This window comes from Myodes glareolus, chromosome 21 (assembly GCF_982192425.1).
Source record: "Myodes glareolus chromosome 21, mMyoGla1.1, whole genome shotgun sequence".
NCBI lineage: Eukaryota > Metazoa > Chordata > Mammalia > Rodentia > Cricetidae > Myodes > Myodes glareolus.
Window position 1 is genome coordinate 21,319,703 of NC_142046.1, and position 13,371 is coordinate 21,333,073.

A 13,371-nucleotide genomic window follows, 5' to 3' on the forward strand; every position below is an offset into this window, starting at 1 on the left:
TCTTCAACTATTCATCTTTTTCATGGTCTTCATTATTATGCATGTCCTCTTTGAAGTCTTTGGATATAGTCACACTTGCTATTTTGAAGTCCTTGTCTTGTGCTTCAGCTAAATTGCTTTTATCAGGGCCTAAGATTAGGATTGCTGGCTTCTGGAGGAGACATATTGTCTTGGTTGTTCATGTTTGTATGTATGTTTTTGATGTTACTAGGAGACACGGTCTCACAGCAAACTCCCTGATCCTTTGGCTCTTTACAGTCTTTCTGCCTCCTCTCTGCAATGTTCTTAGGTATGGCGTGGTATAGATGTATGAGCTCCACATCTCTGTATTTTAATTGGTTATGTTTTGCTGTGGTGGTATCCATCTGTTGCAAGAGAAGTTTTCTTGATGAAGGTTGATGGCTGTTCTTATCTATGGTTATAAGGACAGACGTTTATAGCATTTTGTTAGGAATCGTGCTGGTTTTGTAAATTAGTGACTGTAGATTCTCCTCCAGTGACCATGACTTCACTGAGTAGTTAACTAGGTCTCCAGTACCAGGCATGGCATCTGCCTTATTGAGCAGGCCTTAAACCCAATCAGTGAGCTATTGGTTACTGCCAAGGTATCTGTGCCACTACTGTGCCCTTAGGATTGTCATGCCATGGTCGTTAATGTGGTTCATAGGCATCATAGCTGGGTAGGACTGTTGGTTGCCTACCTCGTTTGGAAACTTTTACATGGCACCTTCTGGTACCATTAGAGCTGGTTCTCAGGGATGGGGGATTGAAGTCAGTTCTAGCTCAGGGGTCTCTGGGCCCTGTTTCTGAAGTTCATGGTTTCTTTAGCAATAGGGACTTACCTTCCATGCCTGGGGATAGCCACGGGCAACAAGAATAGGCTGCATGCTTTGGGGGTCTCTTAGCTCTGATCAACAATTCAAAAAAGGAATAGACAAGAAATTGAACACCAAAAGATTACATAATTCAAAAAAATGGAGTACAGCTGGGTGGTGGTGTCTCACACCTTTAATCCCAGCACTCGGGAGGCAGAAGCAGGCGAATCTCTGTGAGTTCGAGGCCAGGCTCCAAAGCTACAGAGAAACCCTGTCTCGAAAAGCCAAAAAAAAAGAAAAAAAAAAGGAATACAGAACTACCTAAACAGAGAACTCTCAACAGAGGAATCTAAAATGGCTGAAAGACACTTAAGGAAATGCTCAACATCCTTAGTCATCAGAGAAATGCAAATCAAAACAACTCTGAGATTCTATCTTACTCCTCTAAGAATGGCCAAGATCAAAAACACTGATGACAACTTATGCTGGAGAGGTTGTGGTGAAAAGGGAACACTCCTGAATAGCTGGTGGGAGTGCAAGCTGGTAAAGCTCCTTTGGAAATCAGTATGGCGATTTCTCAGAAAATTAGGAAATAACCTTCCTCAAGACCCAGTAATACCACTTTTGGTTATATATCCAAAAGATGCTCAATCGTGCCACAAGGACATGTGCTCAACTATGTTCATAGCAGCATTGTTTGTTATAGCCAAAACCTGGAACAACCTAAATGCCCCTCGACTGAAGAATGGATAAGGAAAATGTGGTACATTTGCACAATGGAGTACTACACAGCAGAAAAAAATAACAACAGCTTGAATTTTGCAGGAAAATGAATGGAGCTAGAAAACATTATTTTGAGTGAGGTAACCCAGACCCAGAAAGACAATTATCACATGTACTCACTCATAGGTGGTTTTTAAACATACAGCAAAGAAAGCCAGCCTACAAGCCACAATCCCAGAGAACTTAGACAACAATGAGGACACTAAGAGAGATTTACATAGATCTAATCTACATGGGAAGTAGAAAGTAGAAAAGGACAAGATCTCCTGAGTAAATTGGGAGCATGGGAACCTTGGGGGAGGATTGAAGTGGGGAGGAGAAAGGCAGGGAGGGGAGCACAGAAAAATGTAGAGCCCAATAAATATCAATTTAAAAAAAGGAGAAAAAAAGGAATGGAGGTGCAGACTTCTTTGGCTTGAAGTCTGGGGTGTATGAGGTAAAACAAAACCCAAGGAGCTCCCCTTAGGTCTTGGGGTCAGAGCTGGTCTACCTTTTCTAGGATCTTTCCTATACTTTTTATATAATGTTCAAAAGAATTGATCCTGTTTAGTAGAAGCAAGGAGGAGAATGTGACTACTTAGCTTCCCAGAAGTGGAAGTTCTGCTTTGCTTTGCTTTGAAGGAGGGAGAAAATGCAGTGACTTGGCTCATGGAGAGGACGCTCTATGAGGAGAAATATGGGTGCCCTGTGGGGGATGGGGCAGGTGGGGTTGCAGCAGTGCTGTCTCCTCTTTGAAGAAGGATCATGGACTTGCAGGGAGGTTGCTGCTCTTGGTGTCTGTTTCGCCCGGGGGTCAGAGGCGCCGTGTGTTTGTGCAGAGGTGGGATATGGGAATGTGAACTACAGTTGAGAGCTGGGATTCTGAATGTCAGTTCTGAGTTGGAGACAGGTATTTCAGTGACAGCCTGCAGTCAGTGTTCAGGGCTCAGAAGTTTTAAGCTGCTAGGTGTCTAGGGCTGTTTAAGAACAGAGTCTGCAAATCTGCCAGGCTGGAGGGCAGAGATCCTGACAAGTGCCTTGGTGCCTAGCTTTGGAGCAGGGCTCAGTTATCCTGCTGTCTATAGGGAGGTGCCCGTCCTCAGCATCCACCCTACTTGTGGTTTGCTTCTAGCCGTAGATGCACATGGAGAAAGAGATTCACTGCTCCCTTCAGCCAGGCCCACTGGAGTCCATACAGTAAAACAGCTGTGGAGTTAAGCTGGGTTCGGGGGAGCTTTCTCTCCAGTGGGCTTGGTTATACTAAGCAAAGGGGATGGCCTTCACATCTTCAGCTGTTCAGATCATGTCTGGGTGCCGAGCCATCCAGAGCTCGGGATGAGATATATATTCTACGGGCTTGTGGAGAATTCAGTGTGGAGGCCCATGTGGCCTGAACTGGGGACCCACTGAAGACATGCGCAGACAGGACTAACCCTAACAGTGGAGCTTATGGGGTTCCATGTAAGAGAAAGTATCTTGGGAGCTGTTCAGGGAGGCCATGAGTATCCAATCCTATCAAAGAATTGTCTACCAGACAGAGGCCAGACAAGTAGTCCTCAGTGTATTCTGGGCAGCCTCTGGCTCTCTGGACTTGCTCCTGGCTGGAGACGTGCGGTTTGCCTGGTCCTATGGAAGCCTCCACCCAGGGAAGGCATTGTGGGGCAGGAACAGATCTGACAAAGCCCAGACTCCTTGCCTGGACCTTCCTGAGGAGGCCTACAGGCCAAGCACCCAGATGTGGTTTGTCGACTTGTCTCATCTCCTCTTTTCCAGACAAATGACGCAGCTGGCAACACCTGGAACTGGTTGTACTTCATCCCTCTCATCATTATTGGCTCCTTCTTTATGCTCAACCTAGTGCTGGGTGTGCTCTCGGGGTAAGAACCATGGACTGTGACGCGGGCCCGTGGGCACATAGCACTCTTCCGTTCTGCACCTGGGCTCCTGTTTGGAGCTCCTACCCTTATATTGGCCAAGGGAGTCATGTCACAAAGATGGTAAGCAGTCAGGCCTGACCTGACTCTGCTCCTACCTGAGCAGCAGGTTCCCTGGATGACTCCGTTCGTCTTGCCCTGAAGACTAATGACCAGGCCTTTGGCTTCCAGGGTGCATGGAAATAGAGCCTGGTGGCCCCCAAAGCAGCTGCCAGGATAAAGAGTAGAAGTAGAGGACAGCACGCTCCAGCGCTAGCGTGGTCCTGGTCTCTGTGCGCGCCCTACGATGGCTGCAGCCATCACTAGCATAACTTTGCAGGTACCTTTGCAGGGGCTGCCTGAACCTCCAGTGTAGGTGACTGTCCTAGCCACTGTATACTGGCAAGAAGGAGCTCCATGACCGAGATTGTTAGAAAAGAAGGCATTTAATTAGGGCTGGCTTTTAGTTTGAGAGGTTTAGTCCATTATCATCGTGGTGGGGAAGCATGATGACATGCAGGAGCTGAGAGTTCTATATCCTGACAGAGAGAGATACAGAGATAGAGATAGATAGATTGATCGATCGATTGATCGATAGATAGATAGCAAGGGGGGGGGGTTAGGGAGAGGTAGACAGACTGGTTAACCGAGACTGACTCTTTGGGCATGATGGGGGCTTTTGAAACCTCAAAGCCCACCCACTGACACACTTCTTCTAACAAAACCACACCTCCTAAACTCTCTCATAGTGCCGCTCCCTAATGAGTGAGCATTCATACACATGAGCCTATGGGACCATTCTTACTCAGATTACACAGTGACAGAGTAGAATTAGTCTGATGAGGAGATTTAAGGCTGAGAAGGCACCTGAGGATGGGGCATCTCAAATGAGATCCAAAGAGAGGGTTAGGATTGAACCGGGTAGAGGATGGATGAGAGCCGGCTCAGCAGAGCACAGGAGGCCGGCATCTCAGCAGAGCACAGGAGGCTGGCATCTCAGCAGAGCACAGGAGGCTGGCATCTCAGCAGAGCACAGGAGGCTGGCAGAGCACAGGAGGCTGGCATCTCAGCAGAACACAGGAGGCTGGCATCTCAGCAGAGCACAGGAGGCTGGCAGCTCAGCAGAGCACAGGAGGCTGGCAGAGCACAGGAGGCTGGCATCTCAGCAGAACACAGGAGGCTGGCAGAGCACAGGAGGCTGGCAGCTCGGCAGAGCACAGGAGGCTGGCAGCACAGCAGTAGGGAGGAGTATGGTGCAGGACTAGGGATTCCCAGAACTGGAGCCAGAACATGCGGTGGGTGAGGTGAGGTGAGGACGTGGGAGCTGGCAGGAGCCTGCCTCCAGGCATGAAGTTTCCAGAAGCAACACTGTCCTGCACACCTGCGCTCACTGGAGCTGCTTGCTCTTCTCTCCTACGTGGTGTAGAGAGTTCGCCAAGGAGCGGGAGCGAGTAGAGAACCGTCGTGCCTTCCTGAAGCTCCGTAGGCAGCAGCAGATTGAGCGAGAACTGAACGGGTACTTGGAGTGGATCTTCAAGGCGGGTGAGTCTGTGTGGGCAGCTGTACTTCTGTTTCGTGCACTGTCCACCTTGCTGCATCAAGGATTCCTGGGTGCAGGGGTGGAGCTTGGGGAAAAGACGAACTCTTAGTGCCTTAGTGCATTGTTGTGTGATAGTCAGAAACCCTCTGAATAGAGGATCAGTCCATGCTGGACCTGAGTACCCTGCTATTGCCCTGAGTTTTTCTATCACCCTTGCTCTGGGCACTGTAAACCTAAATTCTAACCTACTTCCTCCATCCCCAGGTAAAGTAGCTCCCCTGTATGTGGCTGCTCCCTCCACTTGGGAAATTCCCTTCATAGGGCTATCTCTATCCCTGTTGACTGCCCCTTTCCATGTGGGCAGTTTCTCCTCTTCACGTGGGCTCTTCCCTCCGTGAGGTCTACTCCCCTCAGTGTGAACTGCTACCTCTGTGGGCTACTCTCTTCCATGTGGGCTGGTCTATCCATGTGGGCTGGTAGCTCCCTTCCATGTGGGCTGCTCTCCTGCCTGAGGTCTTAGAAATGCTTCCTGAGTGGTAATTCCCAGTTCAAGCTGCTGCCCAGGACTGTAAGCTTCCGCACTTTTCTGTGGACACCCGAACCTCGAAACAGGCGCGCGCTTTTCCTGACTCGAGCCCACGAGAACGGACGATTGTACTAGGGGTTTGAACACATGACACACACACAAAGAGACCGGCTCATCTGCCAAGGAGCAAGTGGCAAATGGCAGCTTTATTAAGCATAAGTCGGGTATATATACTGTGGGGCAGAAAGACACCAGCCCCCCATCAGGAACAAGGAAAGAGAAAAGTCAGGGGGCCCGCACCCAAGGTCGGAGAGCAGCTGAACAGAGAAAAGAGGAAGCCAGGTGGGCGTGCTCAGGCTCAGAGAAAAGCTGACCCGGGAACCTTGCCTGCAGCGAGAACCTTGCTTGCAGGTGGAATTACCATAACAGTAAAGGGAGAGTTCTCTCTAAGCTACACCCTTGGGCCGTAGGTGAAATTAACATAACAGGAGAGGGCAGTTCTATGCTACACCCTCAAGCTGATGCAGTGGAACCAGGAAGCAGAACAGCCCTGCATAGCGCCTCGGAAAAATGGGGAACCTGTGTACCTACACAGGACAATTTGTAGGTTGGACATGGGATGTTAAGGTCGCTGGGCCTCTGCTTGGGGCACGGTTTGGATATTGGTAGAAGCATGCAGTCACAGCCTGCTGGAGTGGGTGTGTCTAGAGGAGCAGGCGGTACTTCCAGACTACTCCCCCAGGTTTCCCTGGGGTGAACCCCTTTTGGGGGATGCGTAGAAAGGCCCTGACCTGAGCTTTGCCCCCCCCCCACCCCCCGCAGAGGAAGTCATGTTGGCAGAGGAGGACAAGAATGCAGAAGAGAAGTCGCCTTTGGATGGTAAGTGATCTCAGTAATACTCCCCACATAGCAGGCACTCAGAGACCTGTTTCTCCAGGACACTGTGCCATGTTAGGTCCCTTGCATCTGTCGTAGTGACACAGGAGCTGTAGAATCTGAGCAGCCTGGACTTATGGCCCATGTGTACGTTATCTTTGTTGGAAGCTAAACTGGACAATGTTGCTTCTAGAAGCTTCATACCTGCAGGGTTTAAGATTAGCTGTCTGCCTCTGGAGTTAAGGTTATCCCTAAGGCCGCAGAAGACTTTGGGCACCATCTAGGGCCCTTAGTAGAGTTGGGGGCCTCCACTGCTGTGGGCGCCTGCTGTTGCCTGCACAGTTCTAGCCATAGGCAGGCTTAGGTTGGGACCAGACAGCGTGGTATACTGTCATCTCTGCATGTCACCCACTATGAGCAGATCTGTACCTACACCTCTGCATCCCTGGGCTGGTCCCAGAGGGATGTGTCTATGTCTTCTTGGTGGTCAGGCCTCCCTAGTGTCCTTGCATCAGATGAAAGATAAAGAAGGGAGGCCCTCAAAATTCCATGTCCTTTTGGTGTGAGGAGTAAGAAGGGCCCAAGGATCAAGGTCAGGGAATTGCTTTGCCTCAGTGTCAGTACAGGAACTGAGATAAAGGGGCCATTCTCAGGCACGATAGTGCCACACAGCTGAAAGACACCCTGAGATGGGTTACCTGATGCGCAACTCACACTGGTCTCCACTACCCATTGTTTAAAGCAGTGTTGAAGAGAGCTGCCACCAAGAAGAGCCGAAATGACCTGATCCACGCGGAGGAGGGAGAGGACCGGTTTGTAGATCTCTGTGCTGTTGGTGAGTCTCTGGAGCCCCTCCTGAGGCGGTACAGGCCCTGACTGGATACATATGTAGCACAGATATGGGCTCTTTCTGTCATACTGCTGGGTCTTCCCTTTCTGCTGCCTGATCCCTCCCTGCCATACCCTTCTCTGGGCACTGCTACTGTTGTGGTCAGAGAACCCAGGTTGAAAGGGACAGAAGGTTCCGCTTGTCTTCCGTTGATCCTCCCTTTCCTTGGCTTGGGCCTGTAACACCCTGGCTCTAGCCATCCTTCTCACGTAGTGAAGCAAGACTGGTTGATTTTTCCTTCAGAGCAGGAACTTTAGGTCCCTTAGTGCCCCAAACACCTGGCATTTCCCTTCTGAAGGCGTTGGTATGTTTCATTCTGCCAGGACGATGTGTCTCTGGGTCTCCTGCACAGCTCCCAGCCTTGCCGATGCCACACAGCAACCCCACCTGGCCTGCCTAGTCCTTCCGAGTGTCCCAGAGTACGGTTACAGTTGGAATCTGGTCCCTGCTCGTCACTGTGTGCCCCTCTCCGCTTCTGGCTGTCTCTTCAGCTATGCCACTTACTTTTTTCTATTTTTTTTCTCATAATGAGAATTGTTGCCTTAAATTACTGTAAGCGTTTGTGTTTTCTTACCAGAACCTTTGTTTCCATAGATAGACTTCCCAGGGTAGGCTCCCGAGGGTCTCTACCCTCGGTGTCTGCACTTTTGAGAATTCCAGCATTAGTATCTTTCATTAGTAGTTCAAAAAGATGTTTGCCCTTTTCCTCGGTGCCTGTTCCTTTCAAAACTTTTTCCAGGTTTTTTGTTTGTTTTGTTTGAGATGGGGGTCTCTCTATGTAACCCAGGCTGGCCTTGAACTCATAGAGATTCACTTGCCTCTGCCTGTCAAGTGCTGGGATTAAGAGTGTGAGCCATTGTGCACCGCTCTCCTCTTCCCCCACCCCCCAGTTTGGAGGCGATGGTTGAGCACAAAGCATCTTTGACTGGGACTGTAGCTGTTGTTCTGTTGACTGCTGATTGTTCTGACCCTCTTGTTACCCGGAGTGAGTAGCCACTCACTTGTTCTTCTGTTGAGTTGTTTGTGTTCATTCTACAGTAATGACAGGCCAATGGGTATTGCAGATCGAAATTTAATTTCAAAAATTATTGTTATATTTAGATAACTTTCTTTGATTATTATTTTACCTACATTCTGATTTTGTAAAATAAATTAAAATTTTTGACCCCCCCTTTTTTTTTTTACTATGGTGTAACATGCTTTTAAAGACTTAGAATTGTATGGCTCCTAGTTGGCTGGTTGACCACACTCTCCTGGATGACTCCAAACCCATGCATATACATAGGCAGTACAAAGTGAACTTGGCGGATTATTTTTAAAAAGTAAAGAAGGACATGGAATTTGGAGGAGGTGGAGAGTTGGGGGTGAGACATGTAGTTTGGAGGAGGTGGGGAGTGGGGGTGGATCTGGGAGGAGCTGGGAGAGAAGCAGGAGGAGACTATGATCAAGATACATTGTAAGGATTCCTCAAAGGAATTCTTAAAAATGTTATACTTTAGAGAACTCTGTAGTCATTTATAGGTGAGTTTTAACTGAAGGCCTATGTGGTCCCAGAAAAACGGGGGTGGGAATGGACTTGGGCCAGTTTTGTAGTTTGTACTTTATTAAGAAATCTGTGGGGGTTTTTCCTATAGAGTCGCATGTAGCAGACTCTTAATTAATTTAATCCCTCTTGTGTTTAGTCATTTGTGTGTTTATTCCCACAGTAAGTATTCAGTAAATACCCATCCTGCTCCAGGAGTAGTTTGAGGCATTTGAGCTGTTGTGTTGGACAGATGATCAGGGCCCTTTGTCTCTGGGGGTGGCTATGCAGCGAAGCCTCAGATGGGATGGATGGCTGTCAGATGTGCAGCACCCCCGATGAAGCTGTGATGGAGGAGGAGAGGTGCGGGAAGGGTAGGACCTGAAGGGTCTTGAGGTAGTGTCATGTTCATGGCCTCAGGACAAAGGATACCCTTGAGTATGGAGTTGAGAAAGAATGAGAAAGAACCTTCTAGAAACAGGTATCCAGACCCAGAGGCAGGAATGGAGCTAGCATTCATGAAAAATGTCAAAGGCTGAAGGTAGGCTAGGGCCGAGCAAGGATTCCAGGTGGCCGTCATTGGTCTAAAGGTCTGCTGTCTGGCTTTCACTGGAACAGCTGTGTCTCCTTGGGATGCTGAAGGTAAAGTGAACCCGGGAAAGACCCAAGCAGGGAAGCCAGTTAGTGAAGGCCGGTGTCCAAATCAAAGAGGAGGAGGGGTCCTGTGCCTGCTTTTGGAGGTAGTAGAGGAGGAGATGAAAATGCTTGGACCTCAGGTCTGTTTGAAGATGGTCCAGTCAGCTGTGTCTGAGAGGAGGAGCGACATCAAGGAAGCTCTGGTTTTTGCCTGAGGAACAGCAAGGCCAGAGGAGCTCTGGTTAGGAGAGGGGCTGTGGGCTGGGTTGGGGCATGAAGGTCTTGGTTTGCTGGGAGCACAGGTATTGTAGATGCCTGTTGGAAGCCAGGTCCACACAGGTGTGTGTATGTGTGTTGTGTGTGCAAACTGCTCGTGGCTCTGTGGCTGACACAGACCCTGTCAGCATGGCTCTGCTGCTTTTGGCTGAGTATCCTCAGGTTTTTCTCTTTTTCTAATGAGGATCACACAGAATGACATTTGGTCATTATCATTATATCACGTATTAGCATGTATATACTGATGAATGTTAGACATCCTGCTCTTTAGACTTCTTTGATCATATTTTTAATTTGTTTTCCTCATTTATAATTTATTATTTTGTCATTATTAAATCTTATATTACTTTCTAATTTATTTAAAAATATTTACTTTTGTTTATGTGTGTGTGCCTGTGTGAGTTAACCTGTGTCACATGGGTGCAGGAGCAGAGGCCAGAGGACATTGGATCTCCTGGAACTAGAGTCACAAGTGGCAGTGAGCTGCCTGATGTGGGTGCTGGGAACTGAACCTGCAACCTCTGCAAGAACTCTAAACACTCTTAACTCCTGAGCTTTCTCTCCAGTCCTATTTTTTAAATTTCTTTTTCTTTAAAAAGAAGTACTTATTTTGTTTTATGTGCACGAATGCTTTGCCTGCATAGTGTGTGCCTACAGGTAATTGTGAGTCACCGTGTGGGTGCCGGGAGCCAGACCTGGGTCCTCTGCAAGAGCAGCTAATGCTCTTGAGTGCTGAGCCGCCTCTCCAGCCCCTTTCTAATTTCTTGAACACAGGTCATTTGTTTCATTTTTTTTCTTTCTTCGTAACTAGTGAAGGCATTTGGGTGTGTGCCTTCCTCTCTGCCATGAGAGCTCCGTTTTTGTTGGCCTCCACGTCATATTCTTTACTTCCCCTTTGAGCCAGAGGATATCTAGGAGTTTGCTTCTTAACTGACAAGGAGGCGCAATATTTGGATGCTCTTTAATTTGATAAAATTATATCAGATAATGGTTGGGAAATGTGGCCTATAAATCTCCTGAATTTTATAAATTTTCAAATTAAGGTTTGTAACTAATCTTAATGTTTCACTAGCACAAACAAAAAGTATGTGTCCTGTAGCTGAGAGTTATCAGGCTTGCTAAATGAAGTTCTTTGGTTTTTGTCTTGTAGAACTGTCACTTTGGAGGGGTGCTGTTGGGGTTCCTGCTGCATGCTTTTGAAATGGCATTGTCTTGTATTCTAGCCTTGTCTGTGAGACTGCAATCACCGTGGCTCCCTCGGGTCTTTCCCTGTCACCACACAGGGTCTCTTCTTATGCCATTGGACACTTAGCTCTATATTATTATTGACAAGGTCTCACTCTGTAGCTCATGCTGGTCTGGAACTCACTATGTAACCAAGTACCTACCGAGTGCTGGGATTATAGGCGCGATGCCCGGCCTCCATCTTGTCTGACGTCATGCCGTTGTTCAGTTCTTTTGTTGTTGCAATCAGTGTTTTTGGATTGCATTTACACGGCAATTTTCTCTTTTTTATTCTTCTTTAGAATACTGTCTTAGATAGAGTTCTTATTGCTGCAGTGGAGCACCATGACCAGCAGCAAGTTGGGGGAGGAAAGGGTTTATTTAGCTTACACTTCCACATCCCTGTCCATCACTGAGGGAAGTGGGACAGGAGCTCAAACAGGGCAGGAATCGGGGACAGGACTGATGCAGAGGCCATGGAGGGTGCTGCTTCCTGATTGCTTGCTCGGCCTTCTTTCAAATAGAACCCAGGACCACCCACCCAGGAATGGTACCACCCACGATGGGCTGGGCCCTCCCCCACCAATAACTAATTGAGAAAATGCCCCCACAGCCCAATCTTATGGAGGCGTCTTCTCAGCTGAGGCTCCCTCCTCAGGTAACTCTAGCTGTGTGAACTTGACATGAGACCAGCAGCACATCCATGAAGCTCCTTTATAAAATGTATTTACCTGGCTTCCGCTTTCCCCTCAAGCTCTAGTCGGGTCTAATGTGACTTCTTTCCTGGTTGCTCCGTCTTTATTCTCTGCGTTATTATTTCTGTGCTGTCTGGTTCTCATCTCGATTTTGCTGTCTGGTTGGAATGGCGCTTGTCATGTTCTCATGCCTTGTTTTCAGTTCCATCCTACAGATGACCTTACCCTTACCTACTCTCATAACTACAACGGATATTCTCCTGGATTTATTTCCTTCTGTACCTCAGTCACTGAATTGTTGTCTCCGTTTATTCTGTCCCACCCCTCACCCAGGGGGGCGTGGCCTTTGCAGAGTTTCTGCACGCCATTGGTCCCTTGCTGAGCCCTGCTGTGGGCTTCCTGAGGGCTCTCTGTGCTGAGCACCTCTCCCACCCGGACTCTTCTGTTCATCCTCACGAGATAGTTTCTTGCTTTCCCATTGTGCTTCTGATCTGTTTTTGCCCCTCAGCAGGATGTTAGGGTGCAGACTGTGTTCCATGGTTCTTTGGCTTTCCCTTGATCACTACCGGGTGGTACTTGGACTGTGTGGACAGCTCCTCCTTGGCTCCGGGCTGGGTCCTCATCGCAGTGGTTGGTTACTGTTGACTTCTCTGCCTCAGTGTCAGGGTCAGGCTTGCTGTCATGGGACTGTTTGTCCACCTATTTCATCTCTTTTCACTGACTGACTGGCTTAGAAATGGAATTCTTTTTTCTCTAAAACGCCTGTCCTAGTTAACTATTATGTATTTGTGAAGGGACACTATGACCAACGCAACTTAAAGAGAAACCATTTAATATAGTGACATTTTATTTGAATTTTAATAAATAAAGCTTGCCTGAAGATCAGAGAGTAAAACAGCCCCGCTGGTCAGCCTTTCAGACCAGGCAGTGGTAACACACACCTTTAATCCCTGTAGCCACACTAATTGCCATAGAAACCAGGCAGTGCATTCCTTTAATCCCAGTGGTGCACGCCTTTAATCCTGGCCCTAGAGAGGAATATCAAATGAGAGGAAGCATCTCTCAGACACAGTCTCATTCTGAGGTTCCTGGAGGCAGGATCGCCATTTCGGACTGAGGTCAAAGTAAGAGCAAGTGACTGGCAATTTTGCTTTTCTGATGTTCAAGTTGAACCCCAAATTCTCTCTCTGAGTTTTTATTAATCGTGCTTCAATTTAATTGGGGCCTAGCTCACCATTTCAGAGGGTTAGTCCATGATCGTCATGGTTGGGAACATGGTGGCTGACATGGTACTGGAGCTGGAGCTGAGCGTTCACATCTGATCCACAAGATGGAGGCAGAGCGAGATGAGACTGGGCCTGGTAAGGGGTGTTTGGAACCACAAAGCCCATCCCCAGTGGTCACACCTCTAACTCTTCCCAAACATTCCACCCACCAGGAGCCAAACATTCAAATAGATGAGCCTATAGGGGCCATTCTTACTCAGACAACAGGCTCTTTCTCTCTCTGAGATTCACTTTGTCTTGGTTAACTTGGTACTATTCTTAAATAGGGCTGTGAGATGACTTCCCTTCCCCACAGAACCCAAGGATGTTGGCGTGTGACTTGGACTATGTCACTCTCAATGCCACACACTAAGGGAGGCCAGCTAGGCTGGAAGGTTGCTCGGAGCTTTCTTTCTTCCTGTGGTCTTAGGT

At 48.2% G+C, this 13,371-nt stretch overlaps 1 protein-coding gene across 4 annotated transcripts in view; it reads left to right on the forward strand.

Moving 5' to 3' along the window:
• Positions 1-13,371, forward strand: part of Cacna1b (calcium voltage-gated channel subunit alpha1 B) — a 162,143-nt gene that overhangs the window by 43,931 nt on the left and 104,841 nt on the right. For all 4 annotated transcript variants that reach the window (XM_087899911.1, XM_087899910.1, XM_087899909.1 and 1 more), the window contains 4 exons: positions 3,351-3,454; positions 4,917-5,032; positions 6,379-6,435; positions 7,175-7,267. In XM_087899911.1, the coding sequence (XP_087756037.1) occupies positions 3,351-3,454; positions 4,917-5,032; positions 6,379-6,435; positions 7,175-7,267 (370 nt within the window). The remainder of the gene's footprint in view (positions 1-3,350; positions 3,455-4,916; positions 5,033-6,378; positions 6,436-7,174; positions 7,268-13,371) is intronic.